The sequence below is a fragment of the Epinephelus moara genome, chromosome 1 (assembly GCF_006386435.1).
Source record: "Epinephelus moara isolate mb chromosome 1, YSFRI_EMoa_1.0, whole genome shotgun sequence".
Lineage (NCBI taxonomy): Eukaryota > Metazoa > Chordata > Actinopteri > Perciformes > Serranidae > Epinephelus > Epinephelus moara.
In genome coordinates, this window is record NC_065506.1 from 32,389,816 (window position 1) to 32,415,029 (window position 25,214).

Sequence of the window (25,214 nt, forward strand, 5' to 3'; positions counted from 1 at the left end):
CTGGGTTTTGTTGTACCCCAGTGATATGACGTGATAAAGACAACGTGTTCAAGCCCTCATTTAATGGCCTTGATCTCAGTCTGGACCCCAAAATGTTTTACTTATATTTTTTTATTCCATTTAAGACCCTTTCGCTCATCTAGTTAATCTTCTTTAAGCATTTTTCCCTTTTCTATTTAAGAGCAGACCGTAAAGAAATGGTCTTAAGTCTTCTGCAAACATGTCCTTAAACCAAAACAAAATAAATAAACATCACATTGCAGTTAGGTTTCAGGATCTCTCCAGCTTTATTAAAATAAGGGACTTCTTTTTGTCAAAAGGTAGAAACAACTTTGGCACGGACAACAAAGTACAAAAATAGAACAGTTCAAATTCTCACATCCCAGTTCACACATTCACACACCGATTAAAAGGGATAAATTAGTAAAAAGACATTAGAAATCATAATGTGTCAATCACACACAGTGCGACCCCTCAGTCAGTAACAGAAGAAGGGCTACAGAGAAGAAAAGCACATTTTCATGGACAATTTCAACATTGTTAATAACTACATTTGCATTCTTTAACACAGTGCTTACTTTCTGACAGTTGATGCTCTTTGGTGAGAAAATGTTTCTGAATTTTTAAATGGAAAACAAATGCCAATTTGAGAAGTCTATAAATCTGACTGGTGGCAAGTACTAAATAACTTTCATTGAGGTACAGACACATATGTGAAAGGGAACGTTACACATACAAAAAAAAGAAACGGCAGGAGTCTTTCTGATTTGAGCGTGAATTTAGAGACTTGACAGTCGACAGTGAAAAGACTGGCTTTAGAGGAGGATCACTCGGATCAGGCAGCAGGGCAGTGTAACATCTTTGGCTAAACGTGTGTCAGAAAGTGATAAGGCTGTTAGTTCAGTCGCAGACAGCATGGCTTTACAGGGTGAGACAGTGCAGCGGTTGGATGATGACAGAGCAAAGCGGACGTCTGATACTTTTACTCCCGAGGATTCTGAGGAGCGATTGCATCTGCCAGCAGGTCGGGTCGGAGGCACTCAATGGGGCAGTGAATATTCTGGAGGAAGAGTTGAAGAGGTAAGGTCACAAACAGCCCTGTGTATCATGACATTTGGTAACACTCAACATCAGGTTCCCAAGTAAGGAATCACACATGATGTCAAGACAACAGATGTTGACAATGTCTCTATTGGGGGGGGGGGAAACAACATAATATTGAAAGTATTTTATATAAATTCCACTTACGCGTAGTGTGTTTCCATATCTGACAGGCTGCAGCAGACTGGCGTCGACATCCCCACCTGGTCTGCGGCAGTTCTCACATCGCCAGCCCTGATGAGATCAAACATACACAACCAAACATTTAAAATGGAAGCAGACAACATTTCCTCCTTAAGCATTTTCAAGTTGTACTAGTGTTGGTGCCGCTGTTGCAAAGACAACCAGATCAGTTTTTGTTTTTCTCAGAGCCTAGAAACTACCAGTTACTTTTGTTGTTACACCGTTCACCATTTCTGACACTGCTGGACGTAACTGCAAAGAACGTTTGTACTATTTTGTAATTGGAGATAGCTTCCAATAGCTACAGGAGAAAACAAAAGCACTATTCTCTTCCTGTTTTAGTTGCACAATGTATAATGCACTTCCTTTGTGACCTCAAGTCAAGCCTTCATTTTCCCAGGAGGTTGCACCCGGTTGCAGACAGGTTGCATAGAGAGAGTGAGGCTTTTTAGGGGCCCAATCTGCTGATGGTGTCATTATTCTAAAGCTATTACATCGTGCAATCAACATGAGTGACCCCAAGTTAATCACAAAGCCAGGGAGGCTGATGTGTCGTACCTGCTGTCCTCCAAAGCATGTGCAGGTGCAGATAGCACCCATGTACTCCTTCTGCCACTGGTTTCCCACCTGGTAAGTTCTGCCATCGTCGTAGCACACGGAATCATCTGTGTGGGCGTATACACATATTAAAAATCACATGTAACTCCATCGCACCTGTCGTAGAATATTTCTTTGAATCTTAAGAGGCCTTACGTGGTTCACACTTGAACTCTCCTTTGCCATTGCCCAAACAAGTGCAGCTCATCAAGTGACCATTTTCTGCGCGGCGGTCCCACTTCTCTCCAATGCGATAGTTGATGCCGTTGTCATGGCACCACTCTAATGATGGACAAAATATTAGTTAGAGAAACTAAGTCAAATATAATCAGATTCCATATGTGCTCATATACATCCAGGGGAAAAATCCCCCTAAACTTACTAGATGAATCACATCTGAAGTGACCACTTCCCAGACCCAGGCACTTGCACCACAGCTTGAAGCCGGTCTCAGACATCCGCTCCCATTCACCACCAACATCGTGGTGGGTGGCAGTGAAGGCATCATAACATGAGTCCTTATTGGCGGGCACACCCTCTGGAACTGATGAAGTTTGGTGGGGAAAAAATGTGTGTTAGCCACAAGTTGCTTGAAGATTGATTAGCCAGAGTAACTGCTGCTCCGCTTTGAGTAAACTTCCTTTGGGGCACGATGGTTTATATTTAGTGACTTAGTAATAATGGTCATTCTCATCAGTTTCATATGTTAAAGAGGATAAACTAAAATGCAAAAACAAACAAAAAATAAAGTTTCATCACTACATCTGTGCTTCTCAAAGCATTCTGTGAATGAGGTTTCATTGAATTGACATGACATGGAGGAAGTTATGAGTTTAACATAACCCGGGAGACAGGGAAAATCTGGAAACCTGTGACCAAATATAAAAAGGCCAGTAAATAATAAAGGGATGAGTTGCTCTATGCTGAATTTATCTCCGCCCAGTATAGACACAGCAGTTGATGGAGGATGCTTACTTGTGTTCCCAGCTGTGATGACCTGCTCCAGGATCTTGTGTTTGAGCGCCCCGATCAGAGCCTCTACCATCACGTTGTAGTTCGCTCCGGGGGAGAGTCCTATCAGGGTAGCAGTGGTGGCTGTGCCTGGCAGTCTGACCTGGACAGGTAGAGAGAGAGAGAGTCAAGGTGTGTCCACATGAAGTAAGAGATTGTATCAAACATGACTGATAAATAATGTCATGATGGGCTGGGATGGAAATCATGACCCTTACTTGGAACATCTTCTCGTTTAAGTGTGTGATGGGTTGGCAGGACACCAGGTAGGCGTTGCTCTGCTTGTAAGGCTTCCAGGAGATAGTAGTCTGAGTTTGGGCCTCCTGCGGCACTCCTGTCTCGTTATCAAATGTGGAGCCGACGGGTACGTTCATCTTCAGGATGGGCAATCTGCGGCCCTCTGCATCAGGAAGGGGCACAAATACCAAGGGCTCACGAACTTGCCCATAGGGCGACTGTGGGTTGTCAATGTTCCCGTTAAATCTGATGTTGCCTCCGTTGTTGTTGTACTCCACAGTCTGGCTCTGACCACTATGCGCATCCTGGCCACTGTTGCCCACTACCTGGACTGTGTTGTCCAAGTCAGTTTCAGGCACATCCAGCACCCCTCCAGGGCGGGGCAGCGGCAGGGGAAGCAAGGAGTCGGGTTCTGGGCGGGAGAGATGGGGTTAGGGAAGCAAGCAGGTTAGATGGGGGGGGGGAGGTAGAGCAGAGCTGCAGTAATGCATCTCAGCCAACAGGAGGCAGCAGATATGCAGCATCGCTGGGGTACTGCTTCATGGCAAAGTGTGTCTCAATGCAGCATTACAAACACACAGATATTTTGAATGACATTTTTGAGACATTCAAAATAAAACAAGGTATTATTGTTTTAGCAGCCAAACGCTGATCGACTGCACAGTTTATCTCTGAGCTGCTGCTGCAAAATATTTTGATTCAGCTGAGCAGATTGAAGCTGCCATTCAGTCCCTAACATTTTATAGGATCTTTACCCGTAACAAATTTGAATTAAGGCACTTTATTTGATTACTTGAATGCATCACCTTTACCATCATATTTTTCACAGTCTTAATATACTCACGAGTCCTGATCTTGCCCACCAGAGGTGTGCTCCTCTTTGTGTTCTGGATGGCGATGATCTTAATGATGTACTCTGTGGCTGGTCTCAGACCTGAGGAGATGGATAATTATCACGTAGTAGAATTAGCAGGTTGCACCTGACTCGTGATTACGTGTAAGAATTATATAAGTGGTGGAGCCTGTGTGAAGCTTTTCATAACTCTAAACCTTTTTTTATGATCAAACTGAAAATGAAAATTAAAAGGAGCTGCAGCAAAACTAAATAAGTGGACAAATGTAAATGCATGACAAGCTCATACCAGATATGGTGGCGTAGTTTTGGCCGGGGTGGGGTCGTGGGGTAAGCTCTCGTGGTGCTCCTCCTGACTCCTCGTAGGTGACGTGGTATCCTGTGATGGGTGTGGCAGGTGGCTGCCAGGTGAAGGAGATGGAGGTGGGGGTCAAAGATGTGAACTGGAGGTTGGTGGGAGCCTGGACCACTGGTTCAGCTGTGATGAAAAATATCATGTTAGTTCATCTTATTGTTGTAAATGCTACAGCTGCATTTGTCATTTAGGACCTGATTTAAAGAGAACTCTAGTGATTTAGCAGTGCACACTGTCCCAATAATGTCCTAAAACACTGTTGGGCCTAATATGAAAAGTTGGAAAAGAAAAATTGGTGGTGAGCTCACCTTTTTTCCAGCTTCATACCAACAGATTATATTTCATTTTTAAACCTGAGTCTTCAGCAGTGGTGCGGGAAGTATTAAGATCCTTTACTAAAATAAAAGTGCTAATACCACTCTGTTAATATAGTTAATATAATCTATTACTAGTAAAAATCCTGCGTTGAAAATGTTACTTAAGGAAAAGTATGTCAGTAAAATCAAGAAAGTGTATTTAAGTATTAAAAGTAAAAGTGCTCAACACAAAAAATCTCAATCAACTTAAATCAAAATAATTCAAAGTAAAAGCAGCAAGTCCTCCTTAAGAAGCTGGAACCATGAAATGTTTCTGAATAGAAAAATTACTTTAACAATTATCAAAACAGTTGCCTGTTGATTTTCTAATCAATTGACTTATCGTTTCAGCTGCTCTTGTATATTTTCATATAGTTTCTGTTCAAAAATCTAATGTTATCAAATAATTGTAGTGGAGTAAAACGTATAACATTTCAGTCTTAAGTGGAGTGGAGTAAAAGCAGAATGTGGCATGAGATTAAAATACTTAACTAAAGTAAAATTACCTCATATTTGTACTTGAGGAAATGTGTTTAGTTACACTCCACCACTGGTCTTCAGCCACAACCAGTACTGACTCACTTGAGGCCATTTATCAGACTCTGTGCAGCCTCCTCTGGAGCCACAAACAATTTCTAAAATGGGTGCATCTACTGTGGCTGCATGAAACTACAACGTTGTGTATGTTACTTTTTCATCTCTTTCTCTTAGTCCTTTTGCAATGCTTGTACTCACATTGTACAGTGTATACACTATGTATTGTATGTAATGATACAGATAAAACACCATTAAATAATTGTTTCTTAAACAGTTGGGTATGGCAGGTGGGGCATGGATGACCAGGAGACAAATATGGAGTGAAACAGATTTATGTACGCAAAATAAACTAGAGTTTTCTTATGCTATCTTGTTGACTTCCATTTCACTAAAATTCAACATGGATGCTTTCTTATTAGTTGCTTCCCAATTATTGTTAATTATTGATTTAGAAAAACTGTGGGGTGGTGGGTGGGCATTCGTGTTTTTGGCTTCTGAGGAGGGGCATGAAATGTATGCACAATGAAGCAGACATCAGACACAGATCTGTATAGTACCTGTTTGTATCATGAGACTGAAGGGGGCGCTCTTTGTGTTGCCATTCAGGGTGTACAGGTTAACAGAGTACGTGGTGCCTGGCTGCAGACCTGAGAAGACAAACAAACATTTAAGTCACACTTCTGAAACTTACATCTGTAAACTGAATAAAAGTGTGTTTAGAAGGAGGGTGTGTTGTACCTGTGAGAGTGTAGGTGTAAGTCTGTCCTGGAATGGTTCTGATGATGGGGGCATGCAAGCCACCGTGGGGCGTGGCTTCGATGAGGAAACCAGTGATGGTTTCCACTTTGGAGCGCCAGGTCAGTGTGAAAGATGTATCCTTCACATCAGAGATGCGCACACGCCGAGGAGGACTTACATCTGCATCGAGGAGGAAAAGAAACAGTCATAAAACAGAGCAGGGGATAACACCATGCGATGACTGGAAATGTGTTCATTTATGATGCAGCCAGTTACCTTCCAGTGTGGTCGCCTCTCCCTCCAGCGGTCTGCTGGTGACAGAGTTCTTCAGGGCGTAGACGTGTATCTGGTATGTGGTTGCCACCTACGACACATACAGTTGATATTTACCTACTGACTGACTGTAATCAATAAATAAATACTGAGATAAGAACTCTTGTTACCATGAGTCCCGGTACGACAACACGCGTGGTGTCCGGAGCGATGTTCATCTCTTTGGTCGGTCCATTGATGTCCTTGGGGTTGACAACCACACGGTAGCCTGACAGGCGTGCATTGGGAGCACGCCATGACACGGTGAAGGTGGAGGGACCGACATCTGAGATCACCAGGTTGGTCGGAGCAGGGATCACTGACACAGCAAAAAGCACATTTAGAATCAGAGTCAGGTGACAAATAAATTAGGTCATTGACGTGTTGATGTTTTCTGTGTGTTCCTACCTGTCGCCTGGGTTCCCACCAACGGTTTGCTGGGTGTGCGGTCATGGAGGGCGATGACTTTTACAGTGTACTCTGTCCCGGGGCGGAGGTTTCTCAGCACCACAGTGTCCTGATCACCTCTGGGTGCTGGACGCAGCTCCCTCTCGCTCTCCTCTGAGCTGGAGTACAGGACGCGGTACGATGTCACTGTACCGTCTGGACTGTCCCAAGTGATGCGCATGGAGGTGGAGTCGATGTCGGAGAAGGTCAGGTCCTTGGGACGATCCATAGCTGCAGGAGAGAAGGAAGAGGGGGGATTACGTTTTCAGAGGAGCAAGCCAACCAATTTTAATCACCTGATCTGTTTATTTTGGAGACATTTAAGGATAATTTGGCTCCCAGTAAAAATCTGCCCAAGTAGGAACACTGAGGGAATCCTAACCAGGAGAAACTGACTGCAATGATGGCATTGCTCCTACTTTTGTTATTGTTTTGATTAAGACAATTGTGGTGACACAAAATTGCATATCCTGCCTTTAAGTGCACGTAAACTGAACAATGAAAAGAGAGCAAACTAACCAGTGATAGCATTGTCCGACACGGGTGAAGAGGATTGTCCATCATTGCCCAGGGCATAGACACTCACAACGTACTCAACAGTGGGCATCAGACCTGTGAACGTCATCTGAGTCTGATCTGTAACAGACGAGCAGAAAAGGAGCCAGTGAGAAGAGGGTACTGTGTTGGAAAAAATATGTAAAATAAATTGTAGGGTTTTAGGAATTTTGTTTTTCTCTTTCTTACCAGGGGCCACCTCCTCAGAGTAGGAGGGTCCCAACCCATTCTTGGGAACACTGGTGATTCTGTAGCCTCTGATTGGTCCCTGAGCAGGAGACCAGCGCACTGTGAGGGCGTTGTCACTAACATCAGTCAGTCGCATGTCAGTGGGGGGCTCGGTATCTGAAGGAGAGATGAACACATAACCTTTAGATTTAACCTCTCAACATTTTTTTTCTCCAGATTTTATTTTATTTTTTCATTGCAGTACCTGTCCTGTGCGTGATGTAGACCGGGGTGTTGGAGGCGGGGCTGTCCCCTCTTCCTGTAACAGCATAGACTGTGATGGTGTAGTCAGTACTGGGCTTCAGACCATTGATGGTGGCGTAAGTCTGAGTGCCTGGGATTGTGAACTCTTGAGGAGCCTCGCCACCTACAGTTAGAAGAGACGAGTGTTACGCTCCAACTACGGTTCAGGTTTAGAGGAAACTATGACTTCAAATATATGTACTGACTTGTGCCTCCGTAGGTGATCCTGTAGTTCTTCACCGTGACAGACGGGGCGTCCCAGCGAATGGATATGCTGGTGGGAGTGGACGATGTTACTTCAAGGTCAGTAGGGGCATCAGAGACTGGAGAGGAGAGGAAAGAGGTATTATAATTTAAAAATGTGATAAAAAAAAACATAAGAATAACTGTGATCAAGACAAGAGAAGAAAAAGAGACATGATGGCAGAAACCATGACAGAACTCACTGGTGGCCTGTGTGCCAGTCAGAGGCTGACTCTCCTGAGTGTTGCTGACAGCGTACACATATATCAGATACTCGGTCTCTGGTGTCAGTCCGGTCAAAGTGTAGTAGTTCCTGGTTGGGGGCAGCCTCTCGTCCTTGGCCCTCCCGCCGCTCGTCTTCTGATAGCGGATGCGGTAGCCGGTGATAGCAGCGGTTGGAGCCAGCCAGTGGACGGTGAAGGAGTTGGTGCGGATGTCAGAGAAGTCCAAGCCAGTGGGGGAGTCCAGAGCTGCAGGGGAAGGTTTTAAATTACATGCAATGATAATGGACTGCAAACTGCAAGGCAACACATATTATCTCTTTTTAACAATTTGTTTTGTTGTTGGAGACTGTTTTTGTACTGGTGTCATAATCCAGTGGCTCCCAAACCTTTTCCAACAATGGCAACACACTGATTTTTTTTTTCATGACACCACCCAATGCCTATCCACAAAATAAGGTACCCACTTTGGGTCATACTCACTTGTCCTCTGAGTCCCTGTGACTGGCTCACTCACTCGTTCACCGTACACACACATAACACTGATACTGTACTCGGTGTTGGGCAGCAGGTCTGTATGGAAATGGAGAGATAATGGCTTAAGGTGGAGCACTGCAAAGAAAAACAAATCCAGTTGTCAGAACCTTTAAAACAGACACAGTCTTAATGTTGTCTTACTCTCCAGCACGAAGGTGTTGGTGGCTCCTCCAACATTGACCTCCTTGATGTCGTCATCTGTGGCTACAGGGTGGTAACGGATGACAAATCGAGAGATGTCGCTTGGATTGGCAACATGGGGGACTGTCCAAGTCACCCTGATGTGGTCAGGACCTACACCGCTAAACCTCAGGTTGGTAGGAGCTGGAATGGCTGGACGGATGAGTGATTTAGAGTTATAGCGAACACAGGAAAAAAACAAAGAGGTGCATTAAATAATCAGATTTAAAATGGCTTAAGAAAATATCATTGGTGTGATTCATGTCTGAAATGTGCTGTAGTGTCTGAGTTAATCATGTGCGTTAATAAAAAGGTTGTTAGTGTGCCTTCATCTACTCTCTCAGATCAAAACCCACGCCCTTCCCACGGATGGAGAGAAAGAGTTAAATCACCAGCTTGTGTTTGCTTTGTTTGTGTGGTCGGCTCGCTTTCCCCCTCCTCTGTAACAGTGAAGATACTGATGTCATAGTCCACGCCCGGCTCCAAACCACGAATGGTGTAATAACCAGCAGACGCATCCACCATTTCTTGAAAAATTGGCAAGCTCTCGCCTGACGTTACCACCATTATCCGGTAACGAGTAATGGTTGAATCGTTCGGAGGGATCCAGCGCAGGCCGATGGTGGTGTCAGTAATGTCGACAAAGTCAATGTGACTTGGTGCGGGGATTTCTGAAAGGGTTAGGCCAGTTGCAAAGCGCAAGCAACATTAGACAGACAGAAAGACCCAATAGCCATGATAATTACACCAGTTATATCAAAAAACATTGATTCCATTCCCAAAAAAGCAGTCAAGAGATCCAGAGTGTGACAGAAGCCATGCTAGATAGAGACAATTACAAATTACTAGAATCAATACACATTCACAATTCACTTTATAATCAAAGCAGTGATTAATACAAAACTTCTGGGCATGCTAAAAAAAATGGAAATTAATTTCACCATCCCAACTAACATGAACTCCATGCATGTACCAACGATCATGTTAGTAGTAGGTTATAATAATTAAAGCTGCATTAATTCATGTGTTTGTACAAAGGGGTTGCTTAAAGTCAGGAATCCAAAGAGAATCAGCCCCCAACTCTGTAGCTCCAAGCTTTTTAGCCTCTGAGATATTTTTGGTGCAGCTGAAAAAGAGCTGTAAGGATAATGACTACTGAATTTCAGTCTTTAACTGAGATAATAATGTTGCTCTGTGTCTGCTGAATGTGTAAGTAGGCATTTTTCTGCAAACCTATTTAACATAACTTCAAAAGGTGATAACTGCTGTGTGTATCAGGTTGTTTTGAAGTTATTCTGCCCCCTAGTGGCCAAAAATCCCTTCATGCAGCTTCATGAAAGCTTCAAGCTTCAACAAGCTTTTTGTTTTGTTTTTTGAAACTGCGCCAATTTCAAAAACAATGTATTCATAGGAAAAACATTCCAGCATAAAGAGGAATACATTGTGGGGGGTGGGGGTAGGGATAATGACAGGAAGTGAAATCTCGCCTCCAGTTTGACTTCAACCCAGCCTTTCATGGCAAATTCATCTCTCTCTTTTCCTCACACAGACACACCGGTCGTTTCTGTGGACAAAGTCGTGGGTGTGACACCTATTAACACGTGTGAATGCTTTCCCGGTGGCTCCTACCTGGTGTGACAATTGTGGACACCGGCACACTCTCCAAATGGCCCTTGGTAGTGAAGACACTGACGTTGTACTCTGCCCCCGGATTCAGGCTCTCTAGCATGCAAGAGGTCTGATCAGCTCGGACGAACTCTTCCAGGGAGTTTCCTCGCTGGCCGCTCACTGGCGTGCTTGTTACTCTGTAGCCTGTAATGTCTGCAGAGGGTTGAGGGAACACAGACTGTGTAAGAATAATGAACGTAGCCACCTTGATGTCACCCATTAGTTTGTGGACCCCGTTTTAAAGCTGCGGATTCAATATTTTGGCCATCACCATCTTGGATTTTTGGAGTCAGAAGTGACCACCGCCTGTCACTCAAAATGGCTGTGCTCTTAATCATAACTTTAAGCCTTAATAAAAATTAAGTGAGTGAGTTACATAAAAATTCATCCCCCATACAGTTGTCATGAAAGGAAAAATTACCTATAGAGAACAAAACTGTTTTTGTACCAGGCTGAAAACATGTTAATTTCTGCTGTAAAGTTGCACATTTTAACACTGGGGGTCTATGGGGATTGACAGGCTTTTGGAGGCAGCCTCAAGTGGCCATTCAAGGAACTGCAGTCTTTTGTCACGTTGGCTTCATTTTTTATCCCCAGAGGCTGCCACTTGGGAGAACTTGACAAATGTGAAGTGGGTAGAACACAATGTCAAGAGGTTCTTGCAATAAATGAGTCAAAAGGAAATACCGGGAAGAGACATTTGTGCCTGTAAAAAAAAAGAGATAGCATTCGAGGGCCAAGGTCTAGACTTGGCGAGATCAAATGTGCCGGCAGTGCGTGGGGAGCACAGTCAATATTTACCTGGTGTTTTGGAAGCTACCCAGTGGACAGTGAGATCTCCTGTGACAGGGTTGGACTCCACTCTGAGGTCAGTGGGAGGAGACAGGGCTGTAAGGTGAGGAAAGCACATTTTGACACAAGCATGAGAAACTTGATTCAATGCAGCGGTTACTTCTTCAACAAATTCATGCCAAATGGTTAGAACAGTGTAACATGGGCCCACAGCATAAATCAGTGCGGTGATGAGTTATACAACTTACTTTAAGGTGCCTATTTTTGTAGTATAAGTAAATTGGACACGTACGAGTGACGACATTGCGGGTGATGGGGTTTCCACGGTTGCGTCCGTTGAAGATGGGCTGAACGCTGTAGGTGTACTGAGTTCCAGGAGTCAGACCGGGAATATCAATGCGTCCAGAGTCAGAGGTCTCCTCTCTGGGAGACTCGCCTGTCTGGCTGGGGAGCACAGACAGCTGTGGAGAAGGAGGCCGACATGCAGAGATCAGAAACCTAGAAAATACACTTAAAGTATATCACAGCAAAGACATTAAGTCCGCATTAAGTGATCTTTTTTGGCCACCTAAGGGCAGTGCAACAAGCTGTAAACCCCTTTCACATTACCAAGAGTGATTTGATCCATTGATATTATAAAAATATTGATTAAAGCAGGTTTAATTTTGTTTGATTATGAAGTTGTTGTTGTTGTTGTAGGTGTCTACCTTGTAGCTGAACCTGCGGACAGGTATCCAGGTGATGATGATGGAGGTATCAGTGACCTCAGTGGCGAAAGTAGGATTATTTCCCATCTGGGGAGCTGGGAGGAAGACAGAATGGGGAAAAATAAATTTAAATTTATTGCAACAAGGTATTCTTTTCTGAGCAGATGTTGTGTTTCTCTTAATACTGACTGGTGGTAAAATATGTAGTGACGCCCTCGCTGAGCTCGTTGTTCAGCTCGGAGTGCAGGGTGGCAGTGTACTGGGTGTCTGGACGTAAATTCCTCAAAGGGTACTGGGTGACCCTGCCGGGGATCCTCTTCTCGATGGGGTTGGAGCCCTCAATGCTCAGGAAGAGACGGTAGCCACTGACGATGGCGCGGGGAGCCTCCCAGATGACCAGTGCACTGTCAGGGCCGATGTCAGTGAATCGCACATCGGTGGGTGTATCAGGTTCTGGAGGGGTTAGAAAATTTAACACATGTAAGACAGAAAATCTTTATGATGTTATTGTAATCCCTCTGTGTCTAACTCTGGCTCCTTTGTCCCTGGTTATACTTACTGGTAGACTTTTCTCCCACAAGCGGCTTGCTTTCCACTCCACCGTTGATGGCGTAGATGTAGAAGCGGTACGGTGTGCCAGGCTGCAAGTGGGTGATATCAGCATATGCGTTGGGGGAGATGGGCAGCTGCAGGAGCCTTGTCTCAGTGCCGTCAGGACCGACAGGAGTGAAGTGCACTCTGTAACCGGTCACCTCGCTGGGTGGACCAGCCCAGGTGATGGTGATCTTCATGTCTGTAACCTCATAGAACTGCAGGTCTGTGGGTGCCGGGACCTCCTCTGTGGACAGGAAGTGGTAGATTGATTGACAAGGGGTATAACAAGGAGTCGCTGACCACTACCAAGCCCCCACGAACAGCACCGGGCTTTGAAGCCAATTTCTGTAGTGGCTAAATCCGTCACATGATGCCACTTGGCCCAACAAGACCCTTTCCCATAGACTTACTCTGTGAAGGAGACATCTGTAAGTCAGTGCGTAATTTCTTTGTGTCACAGCCCCCGCGAAATAACTTGTTTCACTATGAAATTTGATCCATTTGGTCCAATAACATTTTAATAAATATATATAAATAATGTTATCCCAATTCGAATTGGTAGAGGGCTAAACCAGAAGTTAGCCACTTACCTGGCAAAGTCTCCAGTGCACCTGCTTTATGGGGCCCACATTCGTTTTATGCTCAGGAAGTCAAATTGTTTTTGCTTCATGCACCACTGAGCAACTTTCATGCAAATGTCCTCATTTTGTTTGAATGAAAACTGTTTGTAAAGGTAACTTTGTTTACAAAAAACACCCACAAGACACCTTTAACTTAGCTATGTATGTACGGTACAGGGCTAACTTCAAAATGCTAAGTACAGTAAAACAATCTAAACATCTGTCTTTACTGAGGCAGCTCTGCAAACACCCTCAACTTGAAAAAACTGTGCAATAAAAGGCTTTAACAATGTACAGATAACAACAATAACGGCTCAGATAAAGCAGAAAATATGAGAGAAATGCCAAACCAGACGTGGGTAAAAGTCAGACATTCTCTACAGCATCTGGTTTTTGTTTTTCAAGCTTAAATAAAGAGTACATTCTGCCGTGCCAGGCACAAGGAGAGGGTCTGAAATCCAATTTAAGATATATAGAGGATTTATGGTGTGTGTGTGTGCCTCTGTGTGGGTGTGGGATGTACATGCATGCATGCTCTCTTAAGTGCCTGAACAGGTGCCTGTTTCTGAACCCACCATGTTTAAAGAGAGGTCACTCGGGGGCTACGGCAGACTAGTATGAAGATAAGAAGATCTAGCCATGATACCATGATATAGCCAAAGCTGTTTAAGTGTATTTTGACAAAGCAATGTTTTGACAAGCTCAGTCTTTCCCAAACACTGGAGATCCCTTTCTAAAGCTCCCTATAAGGAATCTTCAGCTGCAAGAATAAACTTACTTTGCTCAGTTTTTACTGACAGCCAAAAGACAAAGAATGATATACAAAGAATTCAGCATCTAAAGAATAGAATAACATACTGGGAATGTTTTAATTTAGCGAAAAACCTCAGTCATGAAGCAGTTTTCGTTCATTTCTGCTTCTTTGTTAACTGAAAGATATGGTATCTGTTTAAAAAATGTGCACCTGGTAGAGGAGATCCAGCGGTGTTGACTTGTACGAAAACAGGCTCACTCTCCTGGTCCTCCTCCACAGCGTAGATGCTGATGTTGTAAAGGAGACCGGGGTGAAGGTCAACAAGGGTCACTGAGGTCTCTGAGTCTGGCAGGTTCAGCTCAGTGCTGCTGCCCTCCACTGACGGCGTGTACACCACACGGTAACCTGGCAGGCACAGTTACACACAGACAAAATGAAATGGATCTCTTTACTAGACCACTAAACCACATATTAACACACACACACACAGACATATTTCTTACCAGTAATAGGAGCCTGAGGCCTGGTCCAGCTGACTCGGATGGAGGTCTCTCCCACCTCATCAACTGCATGCTGAGCGGGGGTGTCAGGAGCTGGGGAAAGGGAAAAAATGGACATCTGTCACGTCATATTTTGTGTAAAAATTGACTGAATTTGCGTAATCCTGACCAGGAGAGGGATTCTCCCACCTGTAGTCTGGGAGGTAGTCAGAATGAGGTTTGGCTGTCCCTGATCAGGGAGTTCGTAGACATTGACATTGTATCTGCGTCCTGGCAGGAGGTCGCCGATGGTGACAGAGGTGGTTGTGCGAGGGAGATCTGGAGAAGCCAACAAAAACTGCGTTAACACATAGTATATCCAGTATATATATTATACAATGATATCTGTGTTGTCAGTACTCCTGGGTGACTGAAACCATTTTGCACATGAATGAGGAGGGCTGCTCAATAATGGCATGATTGGGTTTTTGCATGATTTTTGAATCAATGTGATGAAATACCTTGGCTAACCAGGTATTTAATAGGCAACATAAGCAAAAATCTATCAGAACGTCAGCAGAAAAACTGCCTAATTAATCAGTCCATTTAATTACTGTATTCATATGTGACATTATGGAGGCATTATCAAAGGCTCTCACCCAGGACTTTCGGCTTGGCCCCGTCCTCACTGAGCTCATACTCCACCCTGAAGCCAGAGATGGTAGAAGAGGCTGATGTCCAGGACACAACGAAGCTGTTTGAGGTGATCTCTGTCACAGACTCGGAAGTGTCCACCACTGGAGGAAGTGGGGTCGTCTCTCCCTCTGATGTTTCCACTTGAGAGATAAAAAAGATGTAATGTTCCCTTAAAAAGAATTACTTAAGATTTGTGGAGTTAAGAGAATGTTGCGTCTCAAGTTTACTCACAGGAACCGTGGGTGGTGGTGAAATCGAAGCGTGTGACCTCACGGCGTCCATATCTCAGGATGCTGATCAGCTGACCCTCGTAGGTGACGCCTGGACGCAGCCCGCCGATGGTGTAGGAGTTGAGGTGGCCAGGGACGGTGACCTCCCTCCAGGGACTACCGCTATTTTTCTACCAGAAGGAGTAAAAAGATATAAAGTCAATGGGTTATACGTTCACTCTTTAATGACATAAAGTATTGACTGAAGAGTGGATAATCTGCTGATTATTATCATTATCATTATTATTGAGCTCTTGCAAAGCTCAAGAGTAAACGCCAAACTTTAACTTTTAAGCAAACATGGATAAGACTCCTTTAAAGTGCTCAGAAAAATTGGAAGAACATTTATAATTACATTATGTGCTGATGCAGGGTATGTTACGTGTTCAAAAGCTCCAGAACAGCTACTAAATGGACCTTGTGGTGAGACTGTTTACTCAACTGGATAATCTGATTTCTAAACTCTTGCTGACATGCATAACTCTTTACATTAATGAACAATTTTGATAGCACAGATGTGATTAATTGAATAAAAACATGTGAAAATTTAGGAGAATTAAGTGGAATCATTAAGTAATTCAGACAATTAAGACCTTTTATGGTAGTATATTTTGGACTCTGGCTCAGACCAGTTCGCTGCCACATCCTGCTTAAGGAGTATTTAGTCTGGCTTTGCACTCTGTTGGAAAATTACAAACTCTCTCAGCAGGAGGGCCAGATGAGGGCTTTGAGTGACTTTTCTATCCAAAATACACAAACGCCTCCAGAGAAAATCTGTTTCAACTTCAATTAAAGCCTCAGAAACATTTCAGCCAGCCTGTCAGTCTCTGAGGTCTTCAAAGAGAAAAAGATGTGTGAGAAAAACAATCACGGGGAGAGGGATGTTTTCCTTGGAGTCTGCTAAAAAGCTGTGTTTGCGTTTAGTAAAGGGGAGTTCATGTACCCTCTGATCACCATGTTTGTCCATGTTCAAACTTCAGTCAACATTACCAAAAGCACTTGACTGTTTGCTCACCTTCACTAATGCTACCGGTCAGCAAATTTAAAACAACCTTTTGAAGATGAAAAAAAAAAAAGATGAACCAAAAGAGCAACTCACAATTCTCCATTTGAGGATGTACTGGGTGATGTGAACAGATGAAGGGGGGTTCCACTGAATGGGGTGGGAGTCTGGCTGTTTCCCTGCCTCTGTGATGATCACCTGGACAGGTCTGTGGCCGCCTGAGGAGATAGAGAGGCAGTTGTTGGAAAGGATTTAGAGGACGACACCAGGAGAAAACAACGCTGCTGTTAGTGATGAGAAAAAGGCTCACACATTGTCAAAAACAAATAATGTGACAGTGTTACCTGTTAGAGAGTGTGGGTGAAAGTTGGCTACCTTTTGGTGAGGCTCTGTCAGAGGGATTCATCATTTTGGGACAGAACCAAACCACCAGACGGTGCTAAACCAGCTCAAACACCTACTGACATCTTACAGTGCGACATAACACCGGAGCACTATATTCATCACAGTTTATCTAGCCTCCATACCCCCAAGAACACACACACATATAGCTTCACACTCCCTGCACTGCACACACACTAATCATGGTGAGATAAATGTTGCAACTAAGTTTTAGGTCAGTGTTTGATTCAGGACACTGCGGTACAAAGTTCCACATTAAGCAACTTTTACCCAACATGAATATACTGGCAGCAGGAAGAGTATAAGTCTACACCCCTCTTCCCGGCATCCCCTTCCCCTCAGCAGGTCAGCACAACAACGGCAGGCGGGGGCGGAAAAACCTCTCCAACTACAAAGACTGAGGGGAGGACAGGGGTGATGTGATTGGCAAGCACCTCTCCATTTGGCAGACTTCAAAGTCGAGAAAAAACACCAAACCCCCGCTTCCCTCCACTAACCTGGCAAATTAACTTTTCATTTCAGTGACGTGTGATGGGAGGTTAGGGGTAGGTGAGAGGAAGGAGGTCAGTAACATAGGAGGTTTGAATAAGTACGGCAAACACAAATTAAGCACGAACAGCTGTCAGACTTAGTGGAAAAACTGCAGCGTAGGACTGAGACGCTTTGGAGACATAACAGCTTCCCAAATAAATAAAACTTAAAGGAATACTTCACCACCCCAAATATCCATTTGAATATCAATTACTCGCCTGTGTTACATTAAATCTGTAAAGAAAACTTTGTTTTTCTCGCATGCCTGAACCCAAAAACGGAGGAAATTCTTGATGAATTAAAATCATAGGGATCAGCATTTAGGAACAGGAAAACTGTATCTTAACATCCGTTAACAAACTCTTACACAACCTGCGCAGTATAATCCAAGTCTCATTTGTCCAGTTTTATGCTCAGTACATCCCCAGACAACCAGTTGCGATGGGGAACTAAGCTGACAGTGAAACTTATCTATGCTCCCTTCAAAGCCAGACTCCATTGACAAAAACAGTAATTTTACCTCGTTGAAAACAGGAGTTGCTGGTGTACTGCTGCCTTGATCCCTTAGTTTGTTTGTGTTAATGTGTGACTTTAATGTTTTAAAGGGTTAGTTTGGATTCACCAAAGTCACACATTAACACAAGCAAACTACAGAGCCAGGCAGCAGTAGACAAGCGGCTCCTGTGTTTAGCTAGATAAAATGACTGTTTTTGTCAATGGAGTCTGGATTTGAAGAGAGCATAGATACGTTTCATTTCAGTTCAGTATCCCGTTGGAAAGGGCTGTCTGTTTGGGAGCTACTGAGCATATGACTGAATAAATGGGACTTGGATATTACTGCACGAGTTGTGTGAGAGTTTGTGAACAGATTGATGTTTTACTATAGTTTTGTTGTTGTTAAATGTGGACCCCTATGACTTCAATTCATTTTGAATTTTCTGCGTTTTTGGATTCTTTGTTCACTGCAAAGGCATGCAAGAAAACACTTTCTTCACAAATGTAACGCAACATGGATGAGTAATTGATATACAAATGATCATTTGGAGGGTGAAGTATTCCTTTAAATATTGCAAATAAATAATCCTACTTACTAATAGGTTATGTTTGTTATCTTGTAGTGTGCAGGGGTTTAGGAATTAAATCTCTCACCCCATAACTGAGCCTCAGACCTGCCAAAGTTATAACAATTGTATCAAATAGATCATCAGCAAATTAGAAAATGATGCTGAGGTTGAAATCTGAATGCAGTTTTCCTATATTTGTTTGCATTTTTTGCAAATTTGCACCACGAAAAGTCATGCCGATTTAGTTATTTGGAGTTCCCGTTTGCACTCACTAACCTGTTATCACTAGATGACTTTGATTCTGATAATTCCAAAGAAAAGCTTGTAAAGATCAGAAGAGATGTGTTTTTTCTCTGATTTCTAAGAAGGCTTAATGAATGTTTATCCATAGTGGACACTAGAAATATTAAAGTGAAAGTCAGGCTGAATCTAAATATATGTGCATCATGCCTGAGTTATGACTCTGAGGAGAAGGAGTGCAATTTTTGACACACTATTACTTTTGTTGTTGTATGCATATCAACACTTGAACCACCATATTCAAATATGTGGACACTGCAGAAACAGATCTGTGCACCAACTGAAGTAGACAGCAGCTTTAAACTGATGATGCTCAGAAGATAGGTTTTTCATACTTTGGTAGGTCTGCTGAGGTTCACATCTCATCTCGCCAATCCCGTTGCCATAGCAGTAACAGCGGTAGCGGATGTTATGGATGATTTTCTCCCATGTCTCTCCAATCTGATAGAAGGTCCTGGTTTGTGGCTCCTGACATTGATCTGTTTGTAGGAAAGAGAAGAAAACATCAGAGATCAGATGGGACAAATGAGGCTGGAGTGATAATTCTCAGCTGAAAAGTGCATGAGCATTTTTAATTCCTGAACTGAGCTAATGAGCCACGAACGCACCGATGGCGTCACACTTCCAGCGTCCACGTCCCTGTCCGTAGCAGGTGCAGTTCATCATGTAGCCCTCGTCGTGGCGCTTGGAGAATTCCTGGTTTACCTCATAGTACAAGCCGTCAACAACACACTGATCTGGACACATAAAGAAAGGAGCAAAGTCAACATTAAACCTTTCGCTTCCAGACAACTCAAACAGTTGTGTTTCAAACCCAAATGGAGTTCGCTCTCTGACCTCGCAGCTGTGAGTGAGCAACACAGCTCCACTCCCCACGGCCGTTGCCCTGGCATGTGCACTCCATCATGTGACCCATGACGTCATGGCGTTTGTCCCACTTGTCGCCCACACGGTGCATCACCCCATCGTTGGTGGTACATACTTCCTCATGGGCTACATGAAGAAATACAGGTAAAAAAAAAAAACAGTACTGTGTGTGTTCAGACCAGTGATTCTCCATGGCCCAGTCAGCCCAGTGACACCACTCTGTGTGTAATCAAGATGTAAACGTACAAGCCCTATTAGAGTCATCACTCTCCCATGACCATAAACCCTTTTTCTTGAAACGCCCCAATTGTCTACAAGTGAGCCATGCAACCAAACATCCATTAACATCTATAACAACAAGATGAGCTAAAGACCAAACTATTCAGTGTAATTGCATCCTCTACAAAAAAAAGGCACAATATTTCTGACTTGGGCCATGTGACCCAGGACCACTGCACCAACTTTGATCTTTTGCTTTCTTGTTCGGAAAGTTCAGGTAGACGGATTTGTAACCTTTGGACAGTGTCTGGCGACCTTTCCCCGTTTCCAGCCTTTATGCTAAGCTAAGCTAACCGCATGGTGATTCATATTTAATCTACAGATGAGAGTGGTATTAATCTTCTCATCTACCTCTCAGCAAAAAAAAGTGAATATGCATATTTTCCAGAATGTCAAACTAGTCCTTTATACATCTGTTTTCACTAACATCATGATTGTATAGTCTATACTGGGAATGTAAATTAGAAAACTTTCTTTAGAAGACAAAAGTATTCAATAACTTGATGTTATTATACGTTTAATTGGAAGGTTTTAAAGTGACAGCAAAGTGTGTAACAAACAAAACAGAGCACACACACTCACCAGCCATAGGGCAGAATCCAAAGCGCTGCTCCGTGTCGTAGTCGTGGGTGGTACCACACCACCTCATGCCATCACGGCGTCCATCTGTGGTGCAGTCAGTGTAGTTGCGGCCACTGTAGAGGAAGGGGAAGTGGCACAGGGCACCGTTGGAGTTTCCACCTCGTGTTGCCACAATGGCTGCAACAGAGAGGGACGTACAACAGTTACTATCTTATCTTTGGGGTTTGGGGCCTTTGATGATTTCTGAAAGTTTTGCCAAAATTTGCACCAATATTTTGTGTCTTTAAATGTGACAGTTTTCATACTAAAAATTAGTATCCATGTATCATGTATTCTGTCATATTAAGACTTAAATGTAACATGATGAAATTCAATTGCAGGTTGTACAGATTTTTTAAAGGTAAGATATTGAGAGGGAATCTTAAATAAATTGGTTGTGGATTATACTGTAAGGGGAAATGCTGTGATTTAATAAAAGGCCAACATTAGCCCCATATAGCCACGCAACCAGCAAAATGGTCAAACCCTGTTCCTGAGTCTCACCATTCTTCTCGGTGCAGAAAGAGTACTGCTGGTCTCTCTCAAAGTCTGAGGTTGTCGAGCACCAGAGCTGTCCATCTGTGCGTCCGTCTGAGGTACAGGAGTAATAGGTCTTCTCACTGAAGACGAATGGGAACGCACATGGCTGGCCGTTGGAGTTGCCACCATAGGTCAGCTTCCTGGTCTCTGCACAGACAGGAGAGGGATGAGCAAATGAATTAGGGGCTTTTAAACTGATTTACTGTCAAGGAAACCCAATTAGGAACAGGCCACAGCATCAAATCTTAAAGGCTTTTGTCTTTAGTGGTTTAAGTTTGATGACTTAATCAAACTGAAATATAAGAAAAAAGTCCTTCACCGAGACCCCTGTTTTCACTCACCCCACTCCTGACAGCTGACTCCGTTGCCTAGACAGGTACACAGCATCTGCTTGCTGCCCTGGTTTCTGTACCAGCGCTGTCCATCATAGTAAGTGGCTCCAGAGTCTGTGCGGCATGCCCCTTCGACGGGGGGCTCGGGCAGCTGCAGAGTCTGGGAATGGGTGGGGGTCAACACGACGGTGCCTGTGCCTGCATACCACCAAAAAGAGTAAAAGAATAATGAATGTCAGAGAAGATCAGAGTAAAGTTTTGGTGAACACTTAAAGCAAAGTGAAGCAATAGTTCAGATTTTGAGTCTCACTTCGGCCTGCGTTGTGTCTCTCGCACTTCCACTCTCCACGGCCGTTTCCTAAGCACAGACACTGCAGGATGTGTCCACTTGTGTCAGTCTTTGTCCATGTGTTTCCAATGCGGTATGACCTCCTGGTGTCCTGGTCGTTGCAGCGGTCTGGTGGGAGAACAAACAGTGGTCAACAGCTGATACTGAAGCATATTAAAGTGTGTGTTAATGTGTGCACTCTTCTTACTCCTTGAGGTGCATGTGATGCGTCCATTTCCCTCTCCCAGACAGGTGCAGTCCAGCATCATCCAGCCTTGGTACGGTTTCTCCCAGGTCTCCCCCACGACGTAAGATGATGCAGCATTGTTGTCATAGCAACGCTCAGCTTCACAGAAAACACAGGAGATTTATTGTATCTGCAGTTTGTCACGAGATACTGTAAGATCTGGCTTCACATTACAGCGTCTAAATCATCCCAGACATTTCCAGGAGGAATAAACCAAGTGAAAATCAATAGCTGTGGCGTAAGATGGGCAACGAGGGGAGGCGTGCTCTCTCGCCCATTTACCTTGTTTGTCTGGACTGCTGTCAAATATTTACAATGGTATCAAACACAGTCATGCTTCTGAGAAATTGCCCTGTCTGTAACTCTGTGAGTCTGTGTGTGTGTGTGTGTGTGTGTGTGTGTGTGTGTGTGTGTGGTGGCAACTGATATACAAGCCTACATGTTAAAGTTGCAATATTTCACATTTGAATTCCAGAGTTCATATGGAAAGTGTTGATGTCTTGGTTTCCCTGCAAGTTTTAAATTTACAGAGGTAAAAGTACTCACCCACAGGTTTGCAGGTCCACTCTCCTTTGCCATTTCCGAGACACACACACTCCAGCATGTAGTCGGCAGTGTCATGAGGCCTCTGCCAAGTGTCCCCGATTTTATAAGACCTTCCACCTTCATGGCAACGATCTGTGGTGGACACATATCCATCATTTAGATTTTATATTCAGTCATTACACTTTAAGTCAAACATCCTGAGGTGACATCATGTTTCCAAAGCATGAAAGAAGCAGGGAACATAACTAAGAAATTCTAAACATAGAAAGGAAAAACTCAAGGCAAGTTCATGGCAGGTGGCAATCAAGGAAAAAGTAATCAATCTTTCCTTTGGAACTGTTTTTACCATGCTCCTCACTTACTTGCTATGGTACAGCTGATCTTGCCACGACCGGAACCAATACAGGTGCAGTCCCACATCATCCCGTCCTTCGGTCTCTCGTAGGTTTCACCGACCCGGTATGTCCGGTCATTGTACTTATCATAACAGGTCTCCTCCACTGAGAAAAACAAAGGAAACACTCAAAGGTTAAGAGTTTGTCACTGTGAGCCTGTCGTGGATATTTCTCTTGCTGCGTAAAGACGCACTGGTGACTGAACAAGTGGATATCTCAGTCTGTTTCCTGTACAGGTCTGGTGTTTTAGCCATGATGTGATTGACTATATTTTACTTTACTGGTTGGTGTTGACACAAAAGTTCTGACATATGAAATACTGGGGGAGGCAACTGTCACAAACAGTAGGTGACAGATGTGAAAGGTGCACCTGAGCCTGCGAAGACATTTCAAACCGGTTGGTCTCGCACTGACCTTCAGGTTTGGTTTTACATTTGATGCCTGCTGCTCCATTGCACGTGCACACCAATGTACTACCAAGGTAGGGTTTCTCCCACTGCTCGTTCGGTCTGTATGAGCGACCATTTTCCTCACAGCCGACTAGAAATCATATAACAGGCATGTTGTTACAGAGTGATGATTAAACACTTTGACCGTTAAACGGCCATTAAAGTTTGGCTGATTTGGCTCATTTCAAACGAAAAATTAGAACAAATAATGCAAAATAAATGACCAAAAAGTGACTGCATTTATTAAAGCAAACCGCTATAAATTACTTTCTGGTGCAGAAAGAAAATCTGTGATTTTTTTTTCTTACACATGGATAAGAATTAAACTCAAGAACACTTGATAGTTATGGAAGTCTTGTACCAACCTGGACTAACGGCCGCTGCGTCACGGAGCTCAGGATACACCTGATACTGGCCAGTTTGTCTTTTGCTCTTCTTTGGCAAGCCGTGGACTGCGCTGCTTACGCACAGCGCAACCAGTAACCCTGTCAGTGGGCTACCAGTCATTTTGACAAAGAAAAAAATACAAAAAAATTTCAAGGTAAAGTAGAAAAAGTTAACAAAGCAAGTTTTACAAAAGAAGCGAGTGCAGAAGTAAAGTTCAGCTTAGAGAGATCTGATTTCTGTTACTCTCAGCTCCCCGCTGCAGCCTCGCAGCCGGTGCACCAGACTGAGAAGAGGGAAGCGCACTGGCTTTATACCCTTCACACCGCAGCCTCGAGAAGGGGAGGGCTTGAATTGGAGCTTTGGATGGCCCGCCCGAGTGTGAGCAACACTGACTCTAGACTCTTTACTTTCAACAAGCAGCGAGACAAGAAAAAACATGAAGGTGTAAAGAAGAAGAATGAGCATCTGAAGTCTGTTCAGGTGAGATGGCACCTTGATTCCTGCTGTGAAGGAGAGAAAAATAGATGTTAACATAAGTGCACTACAGCTGATACTAGACACGGTCCCTCAGAAACCAGAGCTGTGGTTGTTTGATTGTAATTTTCAAGCTAATTAACTTTGCAACATGTGCAAAAGCTCAAAACAATAATCAAATGCACTTAATGACTATTAAATTACTATAAAAACATAGCAAAGCAACTCCCATACAGTGCAATGGCAGGCCAAAACAAAAAAGAGAGAACTATACAGATAAGATTTGTTATAGCACTCCCAATTTCCAAACATATACAGCACCCATGTATCATAATCCCAAATATTTAGTGTACTGCTCTGATTTAAAGCTCCACAAATCCCAACATGTCCTCCCAGCTCTGGGATTTGTGCAACTTTTAGAAACTATAACAGTATCAAGGAGAGGCATGGGATGATATTAAAATGTCTTATCACGATTATCCTGGCCAGAATAATTGCAACTCATGACATTGTCCAGATAATCGTCAAAATAGGCTTAAAACCCTTAAAATGGCATTAAAACATACTGGAATCTCTTAACCTTATATTGTGTTTAGAAACAAACGTTTTTATTGCATCACAGAACACATCTTCACATCTCCTATCATCAATCAAGCCCCCCTGCATCTGCATAAACATTGTGTGAGTCTTTCATCGCAATTATGAGGATAATCCCAATAATGGAATTCACTAAAATCATGTATTCTCCCATCCCTGATCAGGCAGTACACCTTGTTTTTAATCAAGTGATTTGGGGGCCGTTGGTGGCTGATGGTCCCTGTGCAGCAGGCTCTACAATATGTGTAACTCATTTCTGCATCATAAATAAGCAAGAACATCCAGGGCTTAACACAACAGCTTGTTGATGAAGGAGGAAGAGTGAAACTGTAACTGTCT

At 43.6% G+C, this 25,214-nt stretch overlaps 1 protein-coding gene across 2 annotated transcripts; it reads right to left on the bottom strand.

The window, feature by feature from the left end:
• Positions 1 to 263: 263 nt before the first annotated feature.
• On the bottom strand, positions 264 to 24,083 carry fn1b (fibronectin 1b). Of its 2 annotated transcripts, XM_050043282.1 has the most exons (46): positions 23,783 to 24,083; positions 23,383 to 23,508; positions 22,936 to 23,073; positions 22,574 to 22,705; positions 21,989 to 22,126; positions 21,763 to 21,909; positions 21,462 to 21,650; positions 21,085 to 21,267; positions 20,542 to 20,718; positions 19,651 to 19,806; positions 19,422 to 19,550; positions 19,149 to 19,292; positions 16,613 to 16,734; positions 15,476 to 15,644; positions 15,208 to 15,384; positions 14,759 to 14,887; positions 14,573 to 14,662; positions 14,280 to 14,474; positions 12,661 to 12,939; positions 12,291 to 12,554; positions 12,102 to 12,196; positions 11,687 to 11,855; positions 11,404 to 11,490; positions 10,564 to 10,755; positions 9,327 to 9,605; positions 8,896 to 9,087; positions 8,701 to 8,790; positions 8,200 to 8,466; positions 7,960 to 8,076; positions 7,716 to 7,877; positions 7,472 to 7,627; positions 7,247 to 7,363; positions 6,689 to 6,958; positions 6,412 to 6,599; positions 6,245 to 6,332; positions 5,969 to 6,148; positions 5,788 to 5,877; positions 4,272 to 4,460; positions 3,974 to 4,063; positions 3,111 to 3,541; positions 2,857 to 2,995; positions 2,264 to 2,425; positions 2,038 to 2,163; positions 1,843 to 1,949; positions 1,249 to 1,335; positions 264 to 1,060 (listed from the first exon to the last, which is right to left on the bottom strand). In XM_050043282.1, exons 1-46 carry the CDS (start codon positions 23,922 to 23,924, stop codon positions 983 to 985), a joined length of 7,374 nt encoding a protein of 2,457 aa, XP_049899239.1. In that variant the 5' UTR covers positions 23,925 to 24,083; the 3' UTR covers positions 264 to 982. The 2 variants fall into 2 exon arrangements, with proteins under 2 accessions (XP_049899239.1, XP_049907268.1); XM_050051311.1 differs by lacking the exon at positions 9,327 to 9,605.
• Positions 24,084 to 25,214: the final 1,131 nt, after the last annotated feature.

Excerpts from the sequence above, each read along its gene's own strand:
- fn1b (XM_050043282.1), bottom strand. The coding sequence starts at position 23,924 with ATGACTGGTAGCCCACTGACAGGGTTACTGGTTGCGCTGTGCGTAAGC. Across the intron at positions 19,293-19,421 it reads CTGGAAGTGTGACGCCATCG|ATCAATGTCAGGAGCCACAA; the intron begins GTGCGTTCGTGG and ends TCCTACAAACAG. Across the intron at positions 7,364-7,471 it reads CTCTGAGGAGGTGGCCCCTG|ATCAGACTCAGATGACGTTC; the intron begins GTAAGAAAGAGA and ends CGTCTGTTACAG.